The sequence below is a fragment of the Debaryomyces fabryi genome (assembly GCF_001447935.2).
Source record: "Debaryomyces fabryi strain CBS 789 chromosome Unknown contig00046, whole genome shotgun sequence".
Taxonomy (NCBI): Eukaryota; Fungi; Ascomycota; class Pichiomycetes; order Serinales; family Debaryomycetaceae; genus Debaryomyces; species Debaryomyces fabryi.
The window spans coordinates 36914-63906 of NW_015385472.1; the positions used below are offsets into that span (position 1 = coordinate 36914).

The window sequence follows — 26993 nt, forward strand, 5'->3', positions numbered from 1 at the left end:
ATACAATGCTTACATGACCGGAATATGATATCAAAATTTAATTTTATATTTAAAGAATAAATTAAATTTTATGAGTTATGTAAAATAATAAATAGGCATTGGCTTTTACGACCTCCTCTTGAGATATTAATGAAATGACACTATCGTCAAATTTAAGCCATTGGCCATTACCATTCTTAATGATTACTATATAGTGACCTGTGTTGACAGACCCAATATGGCAAACTAATGCAAACAACTCAAATATTTTATCACCATCGAGTTCTGGTGATATTGAGGCCGAAGTATATTTAGTGATATTCAAAAATAATGGAATATCTATTGGAATTTCAATTTTAGAAAACGTATCGTTATGCAAATTATGTTTAAATCTTTTTAGTTGAATTGATAGAACGGGTGGAATCTTCTTGATCCTTAAAGACTTTTTGGCTCTGGATCTATTATCACAATGCTGACATTTATACATAACATCTAGCTTCTCTTCCTTTGTGAATAAATCAAGGCAATCATATAAGTTGAGGGAATGATCTGTCTTTTTCATATGATCAATTTCTAAGGACAAGTCAATCATAGGATCTGTTGTCTTAGTCGTGGAGTTACATTCAGAACAAATGATGGAACTCTCCAATTGACCTGAAAACGTTGAATGAGTTATACACTTGCAATGATCGTGATCAAATTTTTCTTTTGACACTCTATGATAATCTTGGTGAAATTCATTTAGTAAAAATTGCCAAAATTCATGAGCGTCTTGTTCTTGTGATCCTGCTAGTGATTTCTTCTTGAACCATGAGGTCATAAGTAAGTTTGTCATTCCAAATCCTTCTGTATCATCTGAAGTAAAGAAGTTTTTGAAAATATTATCGATGCTACATGTAATACAAGCATTCTCTTCTGTAATAGCACCATTTGTGATATAATCATAATTATGTTCACAATTGAAATAATGCAAATCATTATTAAAAAATTGGTATTTTATGATTGGATTATGAATTAAAGTTTGTAAGATGCAACTCATAAAGCAAGTAGATCCAAGGTTGATGAACCCTTTTAACCCACTAACGGCTTTGCTAGTTGGATTATCATAATTGGCTTCGGTTTCTTCCTCATCAAGCGATCTGTAACCTGAAGAATTAGACATGCCAATTCGGATCTTTTCCAACTCCGGGTCGTTAATATAATCGCCACACAGAAAGCAGTAGAGCAACCCATTATGCGAATCAATGGCAAACAAATGCTGGTTCATTTTATAGTGAACATAAGCATGATTATGGTGGGAACAACATCCCACATGAGGACATTGTAGACAGATAAAGTTATGATGGAAATTGTTTAGTGAACATTCCGTGCATCTCAAAGACTTAGACTTCAATTCCACAAGTTTGTTATTTGAGACTACTGCACCATCCTTCTTCTGAGTATATATATTATCTTTTGATATAGACTGTGCAATATAGACCGCTTGTCTATACGTAATAAATACATTATCTTTTGCTTTAGATTCAAGGACTGATTTGATATGAGAACATGGCTTCATACTCGAAAAGTTGTCCGGCGGAGGTGTTTGCTCTTGGATTTGTGAATCGACCTGATTTGATGGTGGTAGAGTTTTACCATTTGAAGATGGGACACTTTTCCTAGACAACATTTAAAACTCCTGTATTAGTCTTTTAGTGTCAAAAGGATTAATATGCAACTGTACAATAAGGACAAAGCTTGCTCTGTAACCACTCAATAAGATGATATATTATGAAATAATTGGAATAATATTTAATAATTTATGTAGTTTAGACAGCCCCCCCTTAGTCACTATACTTTCAACTATTCTACTATAGGGTAACGGCTTGAAAAATGATGTTCCTAAATTTGGAAGAGCTAAACTTTTTGATCTGTTCACATGAGACAATCTGAGAATTTTCCTATCACAAATATTTTAATGAAAAGATCTATCAACATTTGCACTTATTATTGGGGAATATTAAGTCTACATTAATGGAATATATAAGTCTATATGACAAGTAATTTTATTTGCTTTATTCTTAAATATATGTACAGCGAGTTATGGCTAATCATAAAAATCGTCATCATCATCGTCCACTGCAGCTCCACCACTTCTTACGGATTTTTTCATGAATCTTAACCTTTTATCTTCTTCAATATCCTCATCTTCCTGGTTTATTAATAATCTCTTATCGTTGATATCTGCAGCATTTATATCCACTAAAACCCGTTCCAAATCTCCTATTTTTGTATCGTTACCACCCAATTGGGTCAACGTCACGTATTGCTTGATCACATCTTTATTGTGATAGATGATTAAGGTAGGACAATTGGACTCGGGGTAGTTTTCAATACATCTTGTAGCAGGAATATCACAGAATTTAATCTCGGGGAACTTAACAGCCAACGATGTCAACAAAGATGACAAGAGTCTGCTCTGAAGACTCGATTGTAACGACATGTGTAAGAGTACAAAGCATTCAGCAGACGCAAGTGTCACCTCCTGTTCGTATTCATTTTTGGCTATTGGAAAGACCGATCCAAACTTCTGCTTTTCGCTTAATTTTTTGATCTCTTCCATTCTTTTGTTTTTATAAAAATTCAAGAACTCCTCATCTTCATCGTCTTCCAACTCGTCCAAATCATCCATGTCTTTGCTCTCTAATCTGTTCTCATGCTGCTTCTTGACAGCTTCTTCTAAAGCAGCTTCCAATTCTTCTGTAGGTGAAGGTGGCCTTTCAGGGATAATACCCTTACTTCTTAAGATATCATTCCACTCTGTATCTTCTGTCGGATCAACCTCTACTGGGATTTTGAAGTCGTTCATCCTGTCCCTAATCGTGTATGTCGTTTGGTGTCCCTCTAACGGTGGTGTTAAGTGTTGGCGAACTTTTCAACCATATCGCGTCACGTGCGCACGCCTATCCGTTTTCTTTAAGTCCTTCCTACAATCAAGACCAGCCACTAACAGAGTGTTCTCTACAGCAAACATTGTAATCTAACATCGTTGGTAAATAATATTCATGTATATACAGATTAGTGTAACTAGTTAATTCGAGGTCTTAAAACAAATCTTTGTACAAAAGCTACGAGTACAACTTTTCAACATCTAATAAATAGCTTATTTGGTAGCCTTGACCAAGTAAGTAATCAAGTCGTTTCTGTCCTTGGCTTTCTTTAATCCACCGAAGGCCATCTTGGTACCTGGGATATATTTCTTTGGGTTTTCCAAGTAGTCAGACAAGTTTTGTTCAGTCCATTCGACACCCTTCTTCTTGTTAGCATCAGTGTATGAGAAACCTGGAGCTTGACCGGAGGTTCTACCAACAACACCGTGTAAGTTTGGACCAACCTTGTTTGGACCACCTTCTTCAACAGTGTGACATTGTAAACATCTGGTTTTGAATAAGTTAGCACCCTTCTTTTCTGAACCCTTTTCGTATGGAGCTGGCATTTTATGTGTTTATGAAATATAAAGAATTAATATATTAAAATGAGAAAATTCAACTAGTTGTGAATAAAGCCAAACATTCTGCCTTTTATATATGTACCAATCAAGGTGAAAATTTCTCATAATTGTTAACGAGTGCAATATCATTGGCTACAGTTATATACAGGAACTTTATATTTATAGCTACAGTTGAAATTCATCACTTATGTTTGTTCCTTGAACTACGAAGCAAGCACAGGGGCCAAGACCAGCATTGTAATACGATTCGTCGTCGTGATATTAATATTATAGCCTATATAGACAGTATGAGTATAGTTTTGATGAAGATTTTTGAGGTTGCGACAAAGCGTGCCAACCGGAATAAGCCGATAAATTAGGCTTTTTTGCACCCGTTGGAGTGTCATTCATCACAGAGAATATACGCTGAACCATCGTTGCATACCATAGTTAAAGGATGACGCATGTAAGGAAGACATTCAGGAGGCAAGGCAAAGGAATCAAGGCAAAGGAATAAATCAACCGCAAGTTTATCGAGAACAATGCTGAGCATGATGGTTGCGTTCGAGGCCCCGATATGTCCGAGGGAACAAAAAAAGATCAATTTGGTTTGAGTCGTTTTGAGTCAGCGGGCGATCGGCTAGGCGATCGGCTAGGCGATCGCGAAAAGGAATCACCTCTGCTTCTACTGGTGCTCCTACTACGGGAGAAGCTTCTACTTCTGTCGCGAGACATTGTCCGACCTCTCGTAAGGCTCTCCGAACGACTTCTTGAGCGGCTTCTTGAGTTACTTCTTGAGCGACTATAACTTCCAGAGCTTCGAGAATAGCTTCGGCTTCTTGAGTAACTTGAGCTTCCACTTCTGGAGCTACCAGAAATACTGTGACTTCTACCTCGTTCTTCTGGCGGTAAGTTTTTCAAAACGTCTCTCATTTCTTCAGTCAATACACCTAGACCAATTGCCGTGAAAAAGTTAATAGAGAACCTGATATTTTCCGCATCCCTATATGTGACGTCTTGTCTCGGAAACAAACCATTTGTTTCCTTTCTAATTAGATCGTCATCGAGTCTTTCCTGTAGGCCCTTTATACCGATCTCTTCAATGATTTCTTGAAATATAAATTTGATGAAAATTCTGCTTGCAGAATTGGTATCTTCTTCTGTGAGTTTAATGATGTTCCAGCTTTTTTCTATAGCTAATTTATCCAGCGCAAACAAATGCCCAAAAAATTTACCTATATTCCGCAATGAATTTGTTTCGAATTGATGGATTGTGCTATAATACTTTTTAAATGTATCAACAAAAATCGTATGCCAATGCTTATTCATCGAGCACAATTTTTCACCGATTACCCCATAGTACTTTGAGTATGTTTTCTCTTGTGAGCAGCACTTGATAATCATATCTACTAATATTTCGTTATTCTTGTACTTTTCTTCGTTTGATTTTTTAAAATTTAGTTTTATCAATTTGTGAACAGCTTCATCCGATGACATACTTGACATAACAGTCAAATACACGGTCTTTTGATAGTTGAGTAAGTTTGATTCTGTCATATCTTTTATCTCAAGAATTTCTTTGTTGTCTTCTTCACTCTCTTCTTCATCACTCTCATCATCTTCTTCATCACTATCACCCAATATGTCTTTCCTCACAGCATCATATTGTTTCTCATGGTCATTATATCTTTCATCAAATTGAAATATGTTTAGTTGGTCATTAGATTTAACTTTAGCATCTAATTCAAGTATATGGGTTTCTTGATCGTCAAATTCTACCAAATCTAATTCCTTCTTTATACTTGGATACTGAGAATAACCATCTTTTCTAGTCTTGAATAGGTTCTCAATCAAGAATTGACTCCTATCATTTATATTTTCATTCTCGTGTAGTATAATTCTTAACCTGTTAAATATCATGTTGTTTGCAGCTACAGAGTTCTCTTGCAAGTATTTACCAACTTGATTCATTATCTCCACACATATTTCTATAGAATCGTTTGTGGGATTTTCAAGCAATAACTGAAGAATTTGCAAGATTAGTATTTCGCTGCACACTCTCTGATTTATAAGATGCACCAAGAAAATTGCAGATGAGATACAATTCTTCTTGTTTTTAACATAATTTTTCCGAAATTGAAGAAGCAAACGATTAAGCATCAATTCCCCTATTTCTGGGATTTTGGAGTTCAATACTGCTATTAAGGATGCATATACTGGTGTAAATATCAAGTCTGTTAATTGTGCTTTCATTATTGATCGTATCAACAAACCCTTTCCCCTGTGCAAATTCAATTTGAATAACTCAATCACTATTTCACGTACATTTGATACATTGCATTTATTTACTTGTCTGTTAATGGATCGTTTTAATTGTTCCCACTGTACCACTTGATACTCTTCACTTGTTGATTCAGATGAATTGCTGATTTTTGTTTGTAGCGCTTTCAACTTTGCTGGAGGAACATACTTGCCACTAGATTTCAAATCAAGTAGTTCTTTATACTCTGCCGAATTTTTTGACATGTTTATAGATTATTTTTAATGCTGGAATCTGAAAAATTAAGCATTGATAACTTCATTTTGAGATGATCATTGAAAAAGCGCACTCAAAAATATTTATCTATTTGAATCTGTTAAGGAAGACACAGCAAGATACTAGATTTCGAATGTTAAGGATACGATCTGCTTATGGATCAAGAGTGGCTAATTTGTCTATTTATAGGAACTTTAGCAGTACTTTAAAAAATGCAAAGGCAGTGACAAAAGAATTAGATCCAAAGGTATATAAATCTCATGTCAAGACTAAATTGAACTATTTTCTAGAGACGGGCCAAATATTGAAATATTCTCCGAATCAGTACCAAAAACGAATAAGCAAGATAAAAGAAAAACTGTCATACAAAATAAACCTGGGATCATATTCTCTGCAGAAAGCTCTATTGGTATTAAGATCCAAATATGACAATATTCTACAGACAGACTCTGGAGAAATCATATCCACAGAAAAATTAACTCCATCCGATTTGAATATCGATTCTCAGAAGTCACTTAGTATATTCAAAGCATTAGTTAACATTAAAAAAATTAATAGAAAGTCACTAGATGAGAAATTAATTTTGAAACTTTTGGGCACGAATACCACACAGCTTAATGATCCTTTTTTAGTAACAAGAGATGTTCTTAAATTGCTTGAACGTGATAGGGAAATTTCAAGAGCTGTTTATTTGGCAAAACTTGCGGGCTCAGAGAGTGGTGTCGTTGGGATGAATGCTGTTCTCCAGTGGTTATTAGAAAGAGGCGACACAAAGGCTGCGTTTAGAAATTTTCAAGATCGTAAGAAGTGGGGGATTCCAATAACTGAACATACTTATACAATATTTTTTGATGGGTTAGCAAAAGCTCATGAGTGGGGAAAGGTTTCCGATGATATGGCTGAAAAATGTATGCAAATATTTGAAAGCTTTAAAGAAAGTTCAAGCACTAAGGCAAAACAGTCTAACGAGTTGAAAGCTGACAAGAGATCTAAATGTACTATTATCCACTTTAATTCCTGCTTAAGTTTATTATTGAAGAATTTTAAGAATGGTCAACAGTATGCATGGACGTTTTTCGATCTTTTACTTCCTGGTAATAATGGTTCAAGCTCAGCATTGATTGCAGACAGTCAAACATTCACTATTTTTTTAAATGGTATTAAAAAATACTCTCAGCATAATTCAGAATTAATTATTAACAATGACAACTTAACAAAGCAGGTCAAAACTTTAAGATTACTTCAGATACAAGGAAAGTTGATCCAGATTGCTGAATTAATATTGGGAAAAATTACAGCTGCTGCAACTCCACCTGTTCCCCCAACGAAGGAAGAAGTTGAAGAAAATCCTGACTGTCTCATCACTTATAGACAAAAAATGAAACGTCGGTTAGTTGATATTGACCAAACTTTTGTATCAGTTTTCGTATCTTGTTTTATAAATAATAGTGCGGGTACTGGCCTTGATATCAATTCAGGTTCCCATTATAAGTATATTCAAAGTGGTTTAAAGTACTTGAGCATTTGGTGCCCTGAAGTTCAGTCTCTATTTCATTTTGTTGAAAAAGCAAGCAAAGATAATGATTATGTCTTATTAAAACCTAGTGATACGCTTAAAATTGGTACAGACTCACGCTTGAAGAATGCTATTGATTTTTGTGAAAAGTCAGACCTTAAATTTCTTGAAGAAGGTGTTGTTGTCGATGATATACTTCCACAATCTATTATAACACCTGAACAATTAGAGCCTTCAAAAATTAATCCACTAGTTATTTTCCCACCTCCATTACTTTCCCATAACAAAACAAAAGCTATTTTCAGTGGAAAGCAGAAGAGGCTAGTAGATTTTACTCGTCCTACTTTTGAAGATATTAGGTCGATCTTGCTAGATAAGCAGTACAAAACTTCTAGAGGGAAATTTGGTAAAAAATTACCACAATCCTCCAATGTTACATTGAATAAAAAGAATGGAATTAACAAGTTTATATTGATGCAAACTTTGGATGGTTTGCTACAATTAGGAAAGTCGAAAGAATTTTATTTAGCTATATGGTATTGCTTGACCAAATGGGGAGGGATATATGTAAGTAGGACTGACATTTTGAAGGTGGCCAATGACATCGGGGTCTCAAAAGGTGTTTTATCCGAAGATTATTTCCCACATTACATATACCCAAAAAAAACAGACGTCAGCGATAAGAACACCCTAGATGATGTTAGTTCTAATAAAAGCTTCATTGATATAACACCTCAAAAGAAGCTTGAATTAACTCCAGAACATGAAGCAGAAACAGTTGATATAATGTTGATTGAGAATTTTATTTTTAAGGTCAGTAAGAGTTTCAATAGAGATGCACCCAGTAACTTGGCCACCGAGATATTTGCATCTTTGGTTAATCCATCCACAAATATCAGCAAAACGTTATCCCCAAGGCCTAAGACAATAGATTCGATTTTTTCTGTTTTTATGAAGCAATTGCATCATTATAATGATTCTAATTATAACAGACAATTCCTTGAAAAGAGGCAAAAGAATATACCCAATAACACACCAAAAAAATCTATTACTGGATCCCAATTGCAACTGATTTTGCCATCATTAATAAAATTCATGGATTGTTTGATGGTTCATGAAACCCGTGGACAAAGAAAAAAATCTATTGTATCCAATGATTATGTTGAAAGTTATAATCGAATTATTGAACGACTTTATAGAAGTACTTGGTCTGAAGTCGAAAATTCAGATGAACTTACTTACCACAAAATGATCATTAAATCTGGTATATTACTTTATAGACCCAGGAATTTAATTGATAGAAGAGAGAAGATTGTTTACAGTGAACCAATCTTGAAGTCAATGGAAATTGTTTATGAAGCATTGAAAAATTCGCAATCATTAGATAGAAAGGATGTTAAATTAATGTTGTCCTTAAAGCTGATTTTTCAATTAAAATCGACAGACGAAGCCGCCTTAGACAAGCTCGATTCGTATGCTTCAGCATGTTACTTATCGATTCACTGAATTGTTGTATATAGAATATCTGTAAAAGTTGCAAACTCCTCGTACCTGTATATATATATTATTTCACCAGCAAAGAAGATAAAGATTGTAAACCAATAAACCTATTCATTACATACAATGACATCAAAACACCCGGCTATATTAATTAAAGATCCTCTTCAATACGATTATGATGACTTTTTTAGCATTGTCCTTGAAGGCTTACATAAAGAAACCCCATCGCTTTCAACAATTGATATAATTATAAGTCAATATATCCAGATATCTGATGATTTAAATTTCTGCCTATCAAAAATATATAATAGGTTACGAAGAAAAGCGTTTGATTTAGGATGGGATTATACTTTTGAAATAGATGTCCTCTTTAATCAAGAAAGCTATAGCGGTCTAAGAGAAAGTTTGAATAAGATTATTCATATAAGTGATGAAGAATCAGTCATTCCAAAAGAATTAACTGATATAAAGACGCAGGGTATTAAAACCAAGGTATATAAGATAGCAAAATCGAATAAGAAGAGTAAATTCAAGAAGCACCAAGAATATGATGTTACAGCGGTTGGAGGAACTTTTGATCATTTGCATGATGGCCATAAAATCTTATTATCGCTAGCTGTATTTTTAACATGCAAGACTGTCATTATTGGGATTACAGGCCCCAAATTATTAATAAACAAGAAGTACTCTGAAGTGTTGGAAAGTTATGAAACAAGACAGTTACGTGTGGTTGCGTACTTACAGAAGGTACTCAATTACGCCATTACGTTTGAAATTTTTCAAATAAATGATGTCTGTGGACCTACAGGTTACATCAAGAATATTGACGCATTAGTTGTAAGTGAAGAATCATCGAAAGGAGGTGACTTTGTGAATAAAACTAGGAGAGAAAAAGCATACCCTGAGCTCGATGTTATCGTAATAAATGTGATTGGTGACGAGAACAGCAATGAACAGAACAATTGGCTTGGAAAACTCAGTTCTACTGACATTCGAAAACAGGAATATACGAAACATTACAAATAGGACTTATTTTATAAATAGAATAAACTATATACTACTTGCCACATTATGTACGACGAAATAAATTATTTTTCTAATACATCACTTAATTGAAATACCTTTATCAAATTGAGAAATCCGACGAGGAGATCTATCAGGGTGGTCTATAGCCAAAGAAACAGAATTTTCATATTTACCGATTTCGTCGTATAATACTAAATCATGGTTCCCTTGTTCAATATAACAACCCTTGTCGTTGCAATCTGCTAGAGCGAACTTAACTTTTTCGAATGCTTGCAAACCCAAGCCCAACTTCTTACGAAGTCTTTTCTTTGTATCGGCAAACTTTTCATTTGGGTAAACAGGGAAAACAAATGGTATACCATGATGGTAATTACTGTTTTTGTAAAAATGAAACACAGGAATCATGTTTAAATTCTTAGAAAAGTTTCTGGCCATTAAAAGTTCCAGCTTAGTATCTTCGTCTTCAATATCAACTATATTAATTGGCTTATCATTGAAACTTTTAATCATATCATAGTTTACCAATATCTCCACTTCGATTGGGAAAATTCCAGCATACAATTCAAAGTTATCATTAATAGAATCAATCGATCTGTCAAATTTAATCAACTCAGTATATTTATGATCATGCCCGGCCCACACCAAGATATTATTTAATTGATTTTCTGGAACATTAACCTTATTTAATAGCTTATTCATTAAATCGTATATCGTACCATCCTTAGGAATAAGAAAGTCAAATAATTGGCTTTGAATAATATTATTCAACCAGTAAATCTTAATTGACTTCTTATTCTCGTATTCGTTCAACGTAATGTTTAAAACTTCGTACTCAAAGGTAGTTATTTGTGAAACCGGCACCAGCTTTGCGAAGAACTGTGATAAATGGTTTGAAGTTTTCAAAGGATATCTGACACCTTGGTAATTCACTATGAAAATCCTCAAGTACTCTGGGTCAATATGGCTTCCTAACTTATTTGCTAACTCCTTGGCTAATTCATTGTAACTATATTGAGTTGAAATCCAAAGGTCAAAGGCAGCATTATGTTTGTGTGCTTTCTCTACACCCTTTTTATTTGGACCAGTCAGAGTATCATTATCATTATTTTCAACATCATTCTCATCAACAACAAAATCACTATCCTCTTCTTCTTCATCAGCCTTAAAAGGTTTTACTTGAATATGTAACCTAGTGAAAAGGAATTTATAATATTCTTTAGCATTGGCATGTTTGCCGCCTATTGGAATTTTATCAATGTCATTAACCTCAATACATATAATATCCCCATTACTTAATTCTTGCTTTTCAAAGGTAACAGCTGGATCAATACTATCAATTTTCAATGGAGATAATTCTTCATAAAAATTCAACACTGTTGCTTCAGGGAATCCTAACAACTTGTTGACAGGCTTAGTCAATGAATCAATAATATCATCCTTGACGACAGTAATATGTGTTAAACCTTTAATATCATTCGAAATAGGATCAAAATATTTCAAGAATATTGTCTTGTACGATGTTTGATCCGAAATATCATCAAATTTGAATTGGCCCGATTTCAAATGCTGAACTGAATCAAGATTTTGAAAGACTTTTTTAAAAGAAAAATTCTCAGGTGGGTTGGAATCAGCTTTAATTAATTTGTTTATATTTTTCAAATCCTTGTTCAATTCTTCCACATAGAATACCATCTCATCGTATTTCCTATTAAAGCACTTTAAATATATAGAATTAATTGTGGCATCCATTAACTCATCTGGAACAGGTGCATCAGTTCTATTTGTATGATTATTACGATGATTGATCAAGATCAATCTAAATGGTAGATCCTTAACAAAGTCTTTGGTATTAGTATCTGTGTCATCACTAATGTAACCTAGCTGAGTTCCAATCAATTTATATAGGCTTAGAAAGCTATCATCCTTTTTAACCTTTAATGTAATAGGTACTGTATTTTCATCAACTAAAGATTCATCATACAATTTTTGAATTGTAGGATCAGGATATAAATCAAAACCATTAAAGTTGTTAAAATTCTTCAGAGTAACAAATTTAACATTTAAATAATACAACGCTTCTTGTTTAGCCTTTTCAATACTCTCCAATTCTTTTAGTTCATTTTCTATTTGGTTTGAAATAGTACTGGGTATAACTTTGTTAATCGACTCCTCATCTTCAGGCAAGATCTTATCTAATTCACATTCACGATAATAAACCAACATATAAGCAGAAGTTGCCCTTCTAACCAAATTTTCATTTTGATCGACTCTTGATAATTTAGCAAATTCTTGTGGTGACAATTCTCTGGCACCAAAATTTTCTTGGAAAACTTGGTAAGGTGTAACTTTCCAAACCTTGTCATCATCAAACCTTAACCAAGTATCTTTCTTTGCATATGGTTTGATCATAGCATAATAGTGGCCATTAGAAATGCTACCCTGATGTACCAAAACACCATGTAGCTTATAAGTCCAGTTTCCATTTTTGACTTCTGTAGGCAAATCTTCATCAAGGTACGGCTTTAAGTCAATTGAGTCTGGAAACTCATAGAAGTCATCAATCTTTACTAAGTCATCCACCATGAAGTCATATTCGAATCTTTTCAATTGTAAATGAAGGACAGGTGGAAATGATTCAAAGACCACACCCTTTTTAGCATCTTGATAACCATATTCATCACCTGCTTGGTATTTATTCTCGCCTTCTAACATTTCAATTTCAATATAATTTTTAAATGCCTGCAGTAAGTTCTTGAAGCCCTTAACATTTAATTGAATGTCCCAGAAGTCCTCGACACGAGAAGATTCGTAAGGAACATTGCAACATTTGATATAGGATTTCATCTTACCCACAAAGATATCATTTAGACAACTCTCGATAGGAGTAGATTTCATCGCAGTTTCTAATTTATCCATCAAAATACGGTTCAACTCCTGAACATCATGTTGGGTAAATGCATCAGAAGAATCCCAACCAAACGATTTTGTTAACTCCAATGTTCCGACAGGCTCATTGGAATTCAGCAAAAGATAAAATATTTTTTGTAATGAGAATGCAACGGAGGACAAATTTTTATTTAAGTCAATTGGAATTTGGTATACCAATTTCCTGAATATTTTTGTTGTAAAATAGGATTGTAATAATGAATTTAAATAACATGTAGCCCCCTGATTATTCAAACCAACATACCCTGTACTCTTTTTCGAATCATAGTCACCAAAGGTACTCCACAATACTCCGGTGGATGAGTCGTCGATGACTTTAATATAAGCAGTAATATTGATCTGGTTGTTTTCCAAGATAGGACGCTTGTGATCCTTCAAAACAGACTTCAATTGTCTTAAATCAATCAATGATGAAAACCCCCAATCGGTTTCGTTTTCATTGAATCTATGATATGAGCCACTAGAGTAATGAGCTGTTGGATCATTTGGGTTCCACAAGTCTAAACCAAACTTAGCACAAACGTACCACTGCTTCTTCTCTTCCCCAGGAAGATTGATTGGATGTGGTTCTATATAAAGCGACAATTGGTTGTTGTTGTTACCTCTGGGGAATAACAAGATGTTCCATTCGTAGCCTCCACATGTAAACTTAGGGCCTCTAATTTTATCGTCTTTTAACGCAGACCAATCCTTGATTTCCCAAACATTATACGCCTGCTCTTTTACCGGATAGTCTGGCAATGGCTTCATCAACCGGTCGGCTAACTCCTTGAACTGATTAGCCGCAGGAAGTTGTGAAGTCGTTTGCTTGACACTGGTCGGATTATCCACAATCACAACCTCATCGTCTTCTTCATCTTCTTCATCATCGTCATCGTCATCGTCGTCATCTAAATCCACCTCCATGGGATCATCCTCGATCTCAATCACCTCATTATCGCCTGCAAATTGCTTCTTATCAGGATCGACTTCCGCAATCATATTTTCCTTGTCACTAGGAGATTCGCTAAGCATGTTTGAAAAACTTCTTTTTGAACCAGGATCCACTGATTTGTTAACCGCCACTTTTCAATTGATATTAGATCTTATAAATGAATTAGATAAACTAAAATAAAATCGCACCCTCTAATATTTTTAAAAATAAGGATACTAAAACTCGTAGGATTGTAATAATCGTAAGATGCAACCAATTGCTCTAACTCTAAACAAATGCGATAAATACTATAAATCACCCTTACTAAAAGATACTAATAAGCTCTCTTTGTATCTGGATCACTATATAGATATGACGGTATACATGGTCTGTCATCATATATCGGGTCAATTAGTGATGATGTCCTCGTGATTAGCAACTATAAGTATTTGTGGTGTATTGATGTTTATATGGCGAAACCAATGCACCAAACATTAGAAGATTACTATACTGTACTTACCACTCATCGGTCCATCGGAGAATCTATATGAATAGCGAAATATCACATAGGTCTTGTCAGTCGACTGACACATTCCATCTCTCTCTGTTTGATCCATTCATTCACATGGCCTCTCATTCCTGTTGCATTTGTCTCACCCGTCACAGAGGTATGCTTGCACCAGCCCACTTGACCGACATGTTACAAGTCTGCATCATTCTGGTACCGAACCCAAGGTTCAAGTTCAAGTTGGCAGTGGCAGGTACTTGATACGTTGCCGTTTCGCAGCCTCTTCGCAGCCTCGTTCGATTCGTGTAAATTCTCACTACTGTGCAACCGCCATCAGAGTCGCGAAACCCATACACCCACCACCCCCTTTGACTCCTTAGCGTGAAATCGCAGGGCAACCATACCGCCATGCCAACTCGCTACAGTCGCACTTTGAACGCAATAGGCGCATCCCCGCGGTCCTAACCAATTCTTGCGCCAAGCCGGTGCAGTTTCAAGTGCGTAATAACACCAGGTGCGGTAATTAGAGCATTACACCCGTGCACCAATACTAAAACCTGATGATGTCACTTCACCCCGATTAGCTCCTAATATTCCGCCGAGCCTATTGTCGCCCTCGGCTTTCACCGGTTATATAGACCTATATTCGGGTCACCACCAAATCCGGTTGTCAATCTATCCGATTAGGAAAAAGTTTGATCTTACATATACCGAAACGCACAAATAATAAATATATAAGATACATAAAACCCAATACCCACGCTCATAGCTACGTGCAACCAAACCTAAAAGATGAATTCGATAAATTGTCTGATTTTAAACCGTTGAGACCAACCAATAGGGACATGTAAACTCCAAAATGGGTACGGATACGAACCGATATCTCTTGTAAATCTTGGTATTAGCGAGCCATATCTGCCTGATGTCCAGTATCGATGATTTTTTATTTGCATTCGATGCTTCACGCAAGCGGCATTTGACTTAGAACTCGGCAGCCTAGATCTGCCCTAGCCGTCAGAAAACGCACTTGTAGACAAAGATAATGTAATATACCGAAATGGACCTCCTGGTAGTCTATTGACGGTCCAGCAGTGTCTCGTACTGTCTCAAACATCCCATCCTGTAACTGTCGCAATACCATCTACTTCTCATCGTTGGCTCAACCATCCCTACACCCCTAATGTTTTATTTATTTACTTCTCTTCCGTATAAGTCGTTAAATTGTTTTGACAATACTACTATACACCCACCCCTTGTCCTTTATATTACCCCTTCTCTGTTCTCAGACGCATACACTCTTATAGGTAGTATAATAGTATTCTTCGTCCTGCGGGAGATATGCACCTTCCCATTTCAAACAATAGCCTCCCTTTTTTTAGTGGCTTCTCCCGATTCGAGATTCGTGGTTTGCCTTCCTAATCAAAATGAAAAATAAACGAAACACAAAATCAAGCGATTTTCAGATGCGAAAATTTTCCTTGTCGGCGGGTTTCACGTTTTATAAACAAGCCAAAATCCCTTTCAATTAGTTTGTTAGTTTAGGTTGTTTCTTCATATTACTCAGGTATTTCTACAGTCGTTCCTTATTATCTTTATATCCCTAGATAATACCTAGATATATTCAACTAGTTACATTATGTTATTCAAGTCTTTCGTTAGCGCTGCTTTAGTTGGTGCCGTTTTAGCCCAACCATTACAACAACATCAACATCACGAACACAAGATGGAAAAGAAGGATGTTAAGGTTGTCACCCAAACCAGTGTCGTTAAGGTCACTGTTGGTGCCAACACTTACACCGAACCAATTCAAGTCAGTACCTCTGCTGTTGATGTTACTTCTGCCACCGAAGCTGCTCAAATTAGACCAAGCAGTTTCAGCAACCCATCTACTTTTGAAACTCAAACCACCACCGGTTCTGCTTCTGAATCCACTGGTGCTTCATCTTCAAGCAGCGGTTCTGAATCTTCTTCTTCCGGTGTCGGTGCTGGTGGTGCCAAGGGTATCACTTATACTCCTTACTCCAACGATGGTGGCTGTAAGTCATCTTCTCAAATCCAAAAGGAAGTCTCCCAACTTTCCGGTTTCGACATTATCAGATTGTACGGTGTTGACTGTGACCAAGTTGCTCAAGTCTTATCTGCCAAGACTTCTTCCCAAAAGGTTTTCGCTGGTATTTACGATGTTAGCAACATTGAGTCTGGTATTGAAAGCTTAGCTTCTGCTGTCAAGTCCAGTGGTTCATGGGATGACATTTACACCGTTTCCATCGGTAACGAATTAGTCAACAACGGTGAAGCTACCGCCTCTCAAATTGGTGAATACGTTAAGACCGGTAAGGCTGCTTTAAAGAGTGCCGGTTACACTGGTAAGGTTGTTTCTGTTGACACTTTCATTGCTGTCATTAACAACCCAGACTTATGTGACCACTCTGATTACATTGCTGTTAACGCTCACGCTTTCTTCGATGGTCACGTCTCTGCTGAACAAGCTGGTACATGGGTCTTACAACAAATCCAAAGAGTTGCTACTGCCTGTGGTGGTAGCAAGGATGTTTTCATTACTGAAACCGGTTGGCCATCAAAGGGTGACAGCAATGGTGTTGCCGTCCCATCTACTTCTAACCAAAAGTCTGCTATTGACTCCATCAAGGATACCTGTGGTGATGCTGTCACTTTATTCACTGCCTTCAACGATTTATGGAAGGCTGATGGTGCCTACAATGCTGAAAAGTACTGGGGTATCTACTCTTCTTAAATTCGTAGTCGGTAAAATTTTCTGATTTATTTCGAGTTATGAGTTCTACTCTACTTTTATTTTTGTTATATTATTGTTTCTTGTTTTGATATCCCAAGTAATAAATATTATTTACTAATCGCTTTGTAGAACTGCCTTTGCAATAAAACAATTAGACTTAAATGAAGTATGTTTGAACATTAAACAATATTATACATTATAATACACTAATATATAAGCCTATTACTATATATTTTGATCTGACAAAATAAACATCTAACCATAATCAGGCAAATTTTTCAAGGAAAAGTCTTCTAGCATCGATGGAATGTGGACTTTGAATTGCTTGTAATTTCTTCATGTCCTGTTTCGAACCACTGAGTAAATAACTGTCAAGTTTATTGGTCCATATACCATCCGTATCCTCGATTTGTAACCCGTCGTAAAGTTGATCTTCCTGCAAATGTGGAATCAAATCCAAAAATTTATCAATGAACACTTGCATATTCACAATATCTCCAGAGGACGCCATAATTAAATGAGCTGTAAAAACGTCATTAATACCTATTTCATTGAATGATTTAAGCAATAAAGCTGGAGCAGATAGCTCGATATCGTTTAAGATTGTTTCCACCTTTGAACTTATTTCACTAGGTGCAATTTTATAAAAGTTTTTGTTAAATAAATCTTCAAGCGTAATGCCTTGAGGGAGGTATTTAATATCGAAATTCGACCACATCTGTGATGTCGATTGAGATTCAAGAACGGATCCGCCTTGACCTTGTGATTGTGATTCTGGTTGCGATTGTGATTCAATTACTTGCTCAAGATCATTATTTGGTCCCCCTTCAGCTTCCTGAATTTCACCAACATTCCCTGCAGCTCCTTCATAATCCGAAGATCTTATCTGTTTTATTTTTTCATCTATTGTTTCATCATCTCTGGCATTTTCGTTTGATGGCAATGCTCTGTAATTATCATTGTAGCTCGATCCAATCAATTCTTTAAATCCCCTGGTTAGCCCTGCCTTTTTCCCGGTGAAATTCTTCATTTGTTCGGGAGTTTCACCATTTTGAATTGATCTATTATAATCATCAATATATTTCTGTGCGCCATATTGGCGAACAAACTTTCTGTATCTATCTCTCCATGAATGGTATGAGTGACTGGGATAAGTTTTGGCCATCATTGTAAAGAATGACACTGGCGCTGTGAATTCTTGATATAAGTCAAAAGGCTTTGGCTTACCATCTTCGTCCTTTTCAACTGCACCAGACTCTAAATCTTCGTAATATTTTTGTCTGCTATACTCAATTAACTCAGTACACAAGTTGAAATCCTCTAATGCCGTAAACCTATTCTTCAAAGTCTTGGGTAAATTTTCAAGACTTTCCCTAATATTCTTTCCATCGGCAGATTTAATCAATGCACCATCTTCATCGGTTTTATAAACATATGCCAACCTAGACTCTAAGTGATTTCTATATCTACTTCTAATTGAGTTACCAGTGTGACCTTTTAAAACGTCATGAGTTGCTAAACCGTCAAAGAACTTATGACTATTTCTTAGTCTTGGATTTAATCTAATCTGCTTCAAAATATATTCATCTTTCAAGTCATTGAACCGGCGTGATGTTCTCATCGGTGGTGGTCTAACATTTCTGCTAATCACATTTGAAAATGCTGCTGCGTCATTCTGACCTGCCCCATCGCCTTCTGAATTAATCTTGATAATCTTATTTTGGCCAGAAATACTAGATGGATCGTATACCTCTGGAATCTGATACTTATAATTACTCAAATCGCAAACCCCATTATTCTTAATGGAGTCGTCAATAAAACTCAACTTGAAGCATAATTGTCCCCTTATATTAAACGAACTTAACAATATAATTCTATTACCAGTAGACTCGTTAGGTTCGGTATCCGTGATAATTCCCCCATGACTAATTATCTTCTGCTTGTACTCGTATCTATTTGGGTCGTTAAATGGGACGAAAAATAGCATAGGAATACCTCCATCGTACGTAAAAATCCCATGCGACGCGGCCGCTCCACTTTGCACATTTCCAAGCGCTAATTGGTTGTTCGAACTAGGCGAAACCATCCCAGCTGAATACTCAATGGTATGAAAACTCATAATCAAGATTTATTTATTTATTTCATATAATTATATGGATAATTAAAGAAGAATAACATAAAAACAAAAGGAGGTGTTTTGATGTTTTAACACAATAAGCGTGCATGACCCAATTTGTTGATCAATTGGGAAAACACAAGTACACCCAGCTGCAAAATCCTGGAACCATTGGCAATAGCCAGCATTTTTGAAACATACTAAGGTAAATATACAAATATCTGATAGTTAATATAAATGGCTAAATTTTCATGTAGCGATATTAAAAATATTAGAAATTTTGAGATGTTGAGTGAAGATATAAAATTATACGGATAAAACTGAATTGCCAGCAAAGTAACAAATAAGCTCTAATGAATATGTATTTAAGAATTCATGAATATAAATAATATTGGGACATTACTGTCCAAACTATATAGCTATTGTAAAATAAAATAAGATATGCTGTACTAGAAGGAAGCTAGCACGAAACGCTGACTATTTTTTCTTTATGCAAAATTTTTGATTCACCTTTGGAGGTGGTAATTTTTTCGTTCCAAATGACCATCGATGTTAGGCGACCACCTTTGAAACAGCCAGTATCGAGTCCCTTGGAGTATTTCTTTAACATAAGGCCTCTTCTGGCATCATGGCCGTAATAAACAACGTGGGCATCTTTCTTAGGTATTTCCTTTTGTTTCTTGTTCCATATTTTAGACCACGACACGGCATTTTCTTCGAATGGATCGTCAGTCGACTCGTTAAAGTAAGGGCCGATATAAGATCTCATTTCCAAACACTTCTCGGAATCTTGTTCTTCGAAAGGTAAGTCCCAACGGACACCGCCATGTACAGCAACCCCATTGGTGTATTTGAAGCCACCATCTTGATTTGGACCATGCAATGGTACTTTGCCTAGTTTTTTGATTACCAGACACTTATTAATATAATCAATATGATGAGGCTCTAATTTCTTCGCCAAAAGATATTCAGGATCCTCATTAAACAGACCTTCGATACCTATATCTGCTTCGTCTTTGACGAACATAGGCGCATCTAATTGGTGAAATTGAGCATAGTTCCGTAAGACGTATAATTCATGGTTTCCAAGTATGCAATCGATATTATTATCGATTGCAAATTCTAAAACCTTGATAGAATCGGGTCCCTTGGCAATGAAATCTCCCAACATGAGTACATGGTCAGTGCGACGTCTGAAGTTAAGTTTTCGAAGTAACTTCCGAAGCTTTGTATAATGTCCATGAACATCGCCAATGAGTATTATTCTCTCAACGACTCTTTTCAGGTCAATCTCCACGTCACCTTCCATATCGTTTCCACTCTCTCCGATTTCAAGTTCCTCGTCACTTTCACTTTCGTTATCCCGTGTCTCACCGTCATTATCATAGGCATCTCTCGCACCGTCCCACAACCCCAATTTCTTGACTCGACCCTCGTTTAATGGTCTCAATGCAACTGACAAGTCCGTGACCTTAGTTATACCCTCCAAATCTCTCGCCTCAGGTATAAAGTAACCTGGTAAAAAAATAGCAAAAAACCAAATGCATCCAACACAAACACAAACGAATAACCCATATACCGTTATTTTTACAGGTTTACTCATTACATATTCCTCTTCATAGTAGTAGTCATCATCCTCTTCTCCATAAATCTGATACGACTCGTTATTCAACGGTTTCTTAGCACTCATGATAACCCTCTGAGCTTGTAAGAACCGTCCACAAATCGTAATATTGGATGCGCATAATAATGGAATTTAAGCGAATATATAATAGTATCGCAAATGGCGTTGGGCGATGAGTTAGACTGCACGTGTACTTCATTAAATTTGACATATGTATGAATGCTATATAACTGAAAACAATATAACGTCAATAGTATATTATAGGTTTTGAACAGACATTAGTAACTAAAGAAATAATAAAATTAAATGAATGATGAATTGATCAATGGATGAATTTAACCTCCACCCACCCCCTCAGGTCTTTCTGTCTCTTTTTGAATTACAAGCTTCTTTGATAATAATTCTCTTAATGCAGGGCTAATTTTGATTAATGAATCATTGGAATCGTCGTAGATTCCGGGATTATTTATCTTTTTCAAGGAATTTTCCCTGTCGATAATATCGATCATTCTTCTGAATCTCAAAAAGAGCAATTCTGCACGTATCAATAAATGATTCAAGTTCATGTTCATAGAAAGGTCGTTCATATATTTGAGGACCTCGTCGAACCGGCCTAGATTTTGTCTTATGATTCGTTCATTGTCGCTCAATACTGCCAAGGCGAAAAAAAGATGGAACTGGCTGGAATAATAATCAGTCCACAAGATTTCCCATAGGGAAAGTACGTTGGACCATTCGAATTCGCGTTTGAACAAGACTAGTAGCATGCGGAAGAAGAAATATAGATCTGTCGATTCACATTTTTCTAAGTGCTTAAATAAGTCTGGTAACATGAACTGAACCAATTCATTCAAAGTGAGCATTTGGTTCTTCATTCCAGATTGATCACGAAGAAAGTTCCGTTCCATACGATCCATAAAGTTCACAAAAGCCCAGAATGTCAAGGACTCGTCTTGAAATGTTACATATAATGGTGACAACAAATCTGTCATCCCCTGAACATATCCCAAATTAACGTTATGTTCATTGTAAGTCAACAATATTTCTCTCATCTTAAATAAATGGGAATTCGTGATATTAGAAACATCAAATTCGTCATCATCAGCTTCGTCCGGAGTTTCTGGTGACGACTCTCTTGTTGTTGGCAATTGATCACTTCCCATACTTGAAATAGAAACTTTCTTCTTGTTTTGAAAAATTGCTAAGTTACGGTCAGTACGATTGATATCTTTTTCAATCCTGTGTTTCTGGTCTTTCCAAAATTCTGTATTTCTTTTATCTTCGTCATTAACCCATTTTAACTTTATTTCTTCGTAAGCTGTCTGAAAGCTATTGCGCAAGGTGACTCTTTCTTCAGATGAAGAATCCCATGGATATACATTAAGTAAAAATAGCCATGCTTCTCCTCTTACGCAATCTTCTAGCCCTCCATGAAAGATTCTGTCTTTAACTTCATCTATGGAAATAACTAGTCTGCCTGAAAAATCAAATAAACCTTCCCATTCAACCTTGCTGAGGGGTTTCCTTCGAGAAGTTCTACTTACCTCTTCATCGGTCAAGATTTCTGTACTTGATCCTACACCTAACTCTTTATTAATCTTGTTATAGATCTCGTCATCCAATTGATATTTCCTGTGTGCCTCTTCTGCTTCTTCTTTAACTTGTGCTGCCCATTTTGCTAAATAAACCCTAGCGCTATCAAATTCATTTCCAATTTTTTGAACTTCTGGTTTATTTATAATCTGTTTAATTGGCATAGGGGCATTTTCATCAACAAGATCAAGTACCTGGTTTCGAGTTTTAGCTGAAAAGGTAGCAACAGTTTCCAAAACCTTCCATTTAGCATTTGCAAGAAACTTGTTAACATCCGGTAATTTGAATGGTTCAGAATTGCCTTCTTTTTTAGCTGTCTTAGATTCTTTAAATGGGGCAAAATTTCTCAAGTCATTAGATTCGGGATTAATTAAATATACCGATGGTTCCACACTTGATTTTTGAACATCTGCAAACTTTCCTAATGCATTCATAAAATCTTGCCCTCCCCAGTACATTTCACCATTATCACCGAAAGGATCGAACCTTTGATTTCTGACTTTTTGATTCTTTAACGTTGAAGGAGATTCATCGTCGTGGAAAAATACAATGGGTAACTTTTCTCCATCTTGGGTATTAATTATTATCGATCCGAACCACCATCCCACGGATGGTTTCCGGACTTGAATGGAATAGACATATGATATCGGAATGCTGAAACAAAGCCCAAAAGCGCTTGAAGTTGGAGGTTTCGAAACTACGTTCAAACTTTGCTTACCGGATGATCTACTGTTTGTACCTCCAAGCTTCAATGCTTCCAAATCATCTTGCAAATCTGCAATATCAACATTTTCATATGCCTTCAATTCTTCACTTGATAATTGCTTTTCAGACATAAACGAGATTATAATATCCCTGTTAGCTGCATTAGCACTTCTACTTAATGACAAATATCCTGGTATATTATCCTTCTTCGAGGTTGTGGGGTGAAGGTATGCTTTAGATTTGGTATAGAGCAACTCAACTTCATTGCTCGATATGCTTTTCTTTCTTGTAGCTTGCTTATTAACTGGCATGTTATTCTTACCCACAGTGAACAAAATATAAATTAATATAGTAAAAGTTAATTATTGCTTTAGAGGAGGCAAAATGATAAGAGATAGAAAAAATTACCTACATAGAATTTTTGGCGCAGTGCTCTCTAACTAATGACTTGAATTTTTCATCAATATTACTATTATACATAAAATATACATCAGTGAATATCTAAAGATATAATGAACCAGCTGAAACAATATCTCTATGGACTAATTCCATTGATTTTTCCATCTTTTCTTCTAATTCGGCGTTACCAATTGTCTTAGCTGCAGTTACCATTTGTCTCAACATTTCTTCTAATCTCTTGAACATTCTGATCAAGGAACCTTCGTAGACATCAGTCATCTTACAAATTTGAGTAAAAGAGGCACCTTTACACCATGCATATGTAACTTCCATCAATTCTGGTCTGAAAGATTCAACATATTCCTTTTCAACGAGCTCTATCTTACATTCCTTAAAGACCTTAGCAATCTTACTAGCCATATCTTGCATCGACTTCAATGGCTCAGCTAATTCAGGTTTTAATCTAGGAACTTCTTTAGCCTTTTCTTGGAAGACAAAACATGATAACAACGATGCACATTGCTCACAAGTTAAGTCATTAAATGTACCATTAAAGATCAATTCGGTCAATAATAATTCATCTCCAGTACTGATTTCGCAAGCAACTCTACCTTTTAATTCAATGATATCATTCTGTGTAGTGAACCCCAATCTTCTAAGAACTCTCTTTCTATGTCTCAAGTCATCCAATTGAATTACTGCTTGAGCTTCCAATATTTTGTCCTTAAGTGACTTTATTTTGTTCTCAATTTCTACCTTTTCACTATATTTTTCATATAAATCTTTCAATCTAACGGATTCATGAAGAGGATTACTTAACATCTTGGATTCTAAAACATCTATCTTTCTCAATAGTAATTTAAATTCATTGTCATCGATTTTCATACTCTCAATTGGGTCCATTAATGGAATACCATCAGGAAGTCTCTTTGGTAAATCCTTCATGGTCTTTAACAAATTCTTTTTAGCACTTGAACTCTTGAATTCATCAGGAACTCTTAATCTAACACTGCTGATCTTTTCAATGGAATCCAAAGTTATTGGGATGTATTCTGCTCTAGATTTTTCACCCACCTTAGCTGGTCTTATACCAATTGGAAGGTCTGGATTAAATGACTTTATTAAATTAACTGGTGAGTCAACAAACATAGTGTAAACAAAAACGTTCACGATATATGCTTCGTGATCGCTGTATGTTTGAGATGGGTTTCTCTTATTGGTTCTCTTTGAAAATGATGTGACCATACCCCAACCATAATCCATATCGCCCACCTTAACTTTTATAACTCTTCCTGGTTGTAAGAATGGCAAAATATGGCCAGGATGGGTAACTACTTGGCGAACATCGTCTTGATATATATCAAATTGCTTTTTCAAATCATAATACTCTTTGACAGTTGCTTCATCATCAATCTGAATGCTATTCGATTTCAAAGTTAATTCCTGCAAGTTCTTCTCTAATACAGGAACTGATGCTGCATTCTGAAATTGATAGAATGAGCTTTCCAACATGAACTCTGGAGAAATACCTTCAACTCTCATCAAATTCAAGATCATATTATATCCTAAATGGAAGGCTGAATCTAATCTATCTGCTTGACCCTTAACCATTCCTTTTGCAACTTGTGGCTCCATTTTTTCATCAATCATCATAATAACAATACCACGATCATCTAGACCACGACGACCTGCTCTACCAGACATTTGAATATATTCACCTCCAGAAACCCAACGGAACCCTTTACCATCCCATTTACGCACAGAAGTGAAGACGACTGTTTTAGCAGGCATATTAAGACCAATTGAAAACGTTTCAGTAGCAAACAAAACCTTCAAGAGCCCCTCTTGGAATAAAATTTCAATAATTTCCTTTAAAATTGGTAATAATCCAGAATGATGGATACCAATACCACGTCTCAATAAGGGCAAGATATTCTTAATTTGGGGAAGTTCCTTATCAGCATCAGGTAATAATTCAATTGCATTATTGAATATTTTAGTTAAAGCTTCTCTTTCATCGTCAGTATTGAAATCTAACTTTGACATTTTCAAAGCCAATGACTCACAATCTCTTTTGGAGAAAGAGAAAACAATAACTGGGTTATATCTTTTCATATAGATCATTTTAACAATTTTGTAAATATCTGACTTACCATCCTTATTACCCCCTTTATAAGTCTGTCCCTTTTTACCTTTTGACTTATCAGCAGATGATGGATCATCACCGACATTATCACTTATAGAAGCCATAGCTTTTTGGAAATTTTCTTCTCTGAAAGTCCCTTTTTCATCAACAACCAAATGAATACCATCTCCTGCCGCAGGGAACAAATAATGCTGTAATGGAGTTGGACGGAAATCTGTATAAACGACATGACATGGTTGTGCATGGATTTTGACAATCCATTCAGCGAATTCCATTGCATTTGGAATAGTAGCTGAAAGAAAAACATAATGAACCTTATCTGGCAATAAGATAATTGTTTCTTCCCAAACAACACCACGAGCCTTATCTCTCATATAATGAACCTCATCAAAGATTACCCAAGCAACTTCTCTCATAACCTCGGAACCTCTGTACAACATACTACGTAAAATTTCTGTAGTCATAACTAAACAACCCGCATCAGGATTAATAGTAACATCACCAGTCATTAAACCTACGTCACCAAATTCTGCTAATAATTCTCTGTATTTTTGGTTACTCAATGCCTTGATTGGAGAGGTATAAATTACTCTTTGCTTTTCTCTTAAAGACTGGGCTATAGCATATTCTGCAACTACTGTTTTACCGGCAGAAGTATGGGCTGATACCAATACGGATTCGCTTCTATCAATACACGAAATAGCTGTATCTTGGAACGGGTCCAAAACGAAAGGATACGTTCTTGCCTCATTTTGTCTTTTATGTTCACCAATAGGAACATATGGATATTCAGGTGGAATAGCAACTTGATGTCTAACTTGATGTCTCAACTGTAATTGTGCTGGCTTTGCATCAGACGTTTTTCCCATTAATCCATCAGAGGCAGCAACCTCTCTTGAAGCTTCAATTTCGACAGCATCGAAAACAACTGGAGTGATATCTTGTTTAGATTTGGATTTTTCGTCTTGCTTCTTTTCAGTTTTCTTCTCTTTCTTAGCTTGTTTTTCTCCGCCATTCTCTTCAGGTTCTTCTGAAGCTTGACGCTTCTTGCTTGAAGCCTCATTCTTTGGATTTGTTTCTGTTTGTATTACTGGAGGAGCATTGGAAGGTGCTTCGTCAAAGACGTCAAACAAATCTTCACCATCCATCTCGATAATATGTGAATATGTGAATAATGCAAAGAGTATAGATATAATATATTTATTTTTCAAATGATATTATGTCTGCGATTTAAAAAAAAAAAAAAAATTGAACTCATCGAA

General features: G+C 35.7%; 12 protein-coding genes across 12 annotated transcripts; 3 read left to right on the forward strand and 9 right to left on the reverse strand.

Moving 5' to 3' along the window:
- Positions 1-61: 61 nt before the first annotated feature.
- AC631_02561 (ubiquitin-specific protease) lies at positions 62-1648 on the reverse strand (the record flags this gene model as incomplete). The annotated part of the gene is made up of 1 exon (XM_015611391.1): positions 62-1648. The coding sequence occupies one exon, from the start codon at positions 1646-1648 to the stop codon at positions 62-64; it is 1587 nt and encodes a 528-aa protein (XP_015467789.1).
- Positions 1649-2065: 417 nt separating this feature from the next.
- AC631_02562 (uncharacterized protein) lies at positions 2066-2827 on the reverse strand (the record flags this gene model as incomplete). Its single annotated transcript, XM_015611392.1, has 1 exon — positions 2066-2827. One exon carries the CDS (start codon positions 2825-2827, stop codon positions 2066-2068), a length of 762 nt encoding a protein of 253 aa, XP_015467790.1.
- A 294-nt stretch (positions 2828-3121) lies between these two features.
- On the reverse strand, positions 3122-3454 carry CYC1 (cytochrome c; the record flags this gene model as incomplete). Its single annotated transcript, XM_015611393.1, has 1 exon — positions 3122-3454. One exon carries the CDS (start codon positions 3452-3454, stop codon positions 3122-3124), a length of 333 nt encoding a protein of 110 aa, XP_015467791.1.
- Positions 3455-4048: 594 nt separating this feature from the next.
- CWC22 (U2-type spliceosomal complex subunit) lies at positions 4049-5974 on the reverse strand (the record flags this gene model as incomplete). Its single annotated transcript, XM_015611394.1, has 1 exon — positions 4049-5974. The coding sequence occupies one exon, from the start codon at positions 5972-5974 to the stop codon at positions 4049-4051; it is 1926 nt and encodes a 641-aa protein (XP_015467792.1).
- A 143-nt stretch (positions 5975-6117) lies between these two features.
- Positions 6118-9006, forward strand: AC631_02565 (uncharacterized protein; the record flags this gene model as incomplete). The annotated part of the gene is made up of 1 exon (XM_015611395.1): positions 6118-9006. The coding sequence occupies one exon, from the start codon at positions 6118-6120 to the stop codon at positions 9004-9006; it is 2889 nt and encodes a 962-aa protein (XP_015467793.1).
- Positions 9007-9123: 117 nt separating this feature from the next.
- On the forward strand, positions 9124-10026 carry AC631_02566 (putative pantetheine-phosphate adenylyltransferase; the record flags this gene model as incomplete). Its single annotated transcript, XM_015611396.1, has 1 exon — positions 9124-10026. The coding sequence occupies one exon, from the start codon at positions 9124-9126 to the stop codon at positions 10024-10026; it is 903 nt and encodes a 300-aa protein (XP_015467794.1).
- Positions 10027-10104: 78 nt separating this feature from the next.
- AC631_02567 (ubiquitin-specific protease) lies at positions 10105-13986 on the reverse strand (the record flags this gene model as incomplete). The annotated part of the gene is made up of 1 exon (XM_015611397.1): positions 10105-13986. One exon carries the CDS (start codon positions 13984-13986, stop codon positions 10105-10107), a length of 3882 nt encoding a protein of 1293 aa, XP_015467795.1.
- Positions 13987-16029: 2043 nt separating this feature from the next.
- Positions 16030-17148, forward strand: MP65 (putative family 17 glucosidase; the record flags this gene model as incomplete). Its single annotated transcript, XM_015611398.1, has 1 exon — positions 16030-17148. The coding sequence occupies one exon, from the start codon at positions 16030-16032 to the stop codon at positions 17146-17148; it is 1119 nt and encodes a 372-aa protein (XP_015467796.1).
- Positions 17149-17413: 265 nt separating this feature from the next.
- On the reverse strand, positions 17414-19267 carry RAP1 (DNA-binding transcription factor; the record flags this gene model as incomplete). Its single annotated transcript, XM_015611399.1, has 1 exon — positions 17414-19267. One exon carries the CDS (start codon positions 19265-19267, stop codon positions 17414-17416), a length of 1854 nt encoding a protein of 617 aa, XP_015467797.1.
- Positions 19268-19724: 457 nt separating this feature from the next.
- On the reverse strand, positions 19725-20954 carry AC631_02570 (putative serine/threonine-protein phosphatase; the record flags this gene model as incomplete). The annotated part of the gene is made up of 1 exon (XM_015611400.1): positions 19725-20954. One exon carries the CDS (start codon positions 20952-20954, stop codon positions 19725-19727), a length of 1230 nt encoding a protein of 409 aa, XP_015467798.1.
- A 269-nt stretch (positions 20955-21223) lies between these two features.
- Positions 21224-23497, reverse strand: GYP7 (Gyp7p; the record flags this gene model as incomplete). Its single annotated transcript, XM_015611401.1, has 1 exon — positions 21224-23497. The coding sequence occupies one exon, from the start codon at positions 23495-23497 to the stop codon at positions 21224-21226; it is 2274 nt and encodes a 757-aa protein (XP_015467799.1).
- Positions 23498-23687: 190 nt separating this feature from the next.
- Positions 23688-26879, reverse strand: AC631_02572 (ATP-dependent RNA helicase; the record flags this gene model as incomplete). Its single annotated transcript, XM_015611402.1, has 1 exon — positions 23688-26879. One exon carries the CDS (start codon positions 26877-26879, stop codon positions 23688-23690), a length of 3192 nt encoding a protein of 1063 aa, XP_015467800.1.
- Positions 26880-26993: the final 114 nt, after the last annotated feature.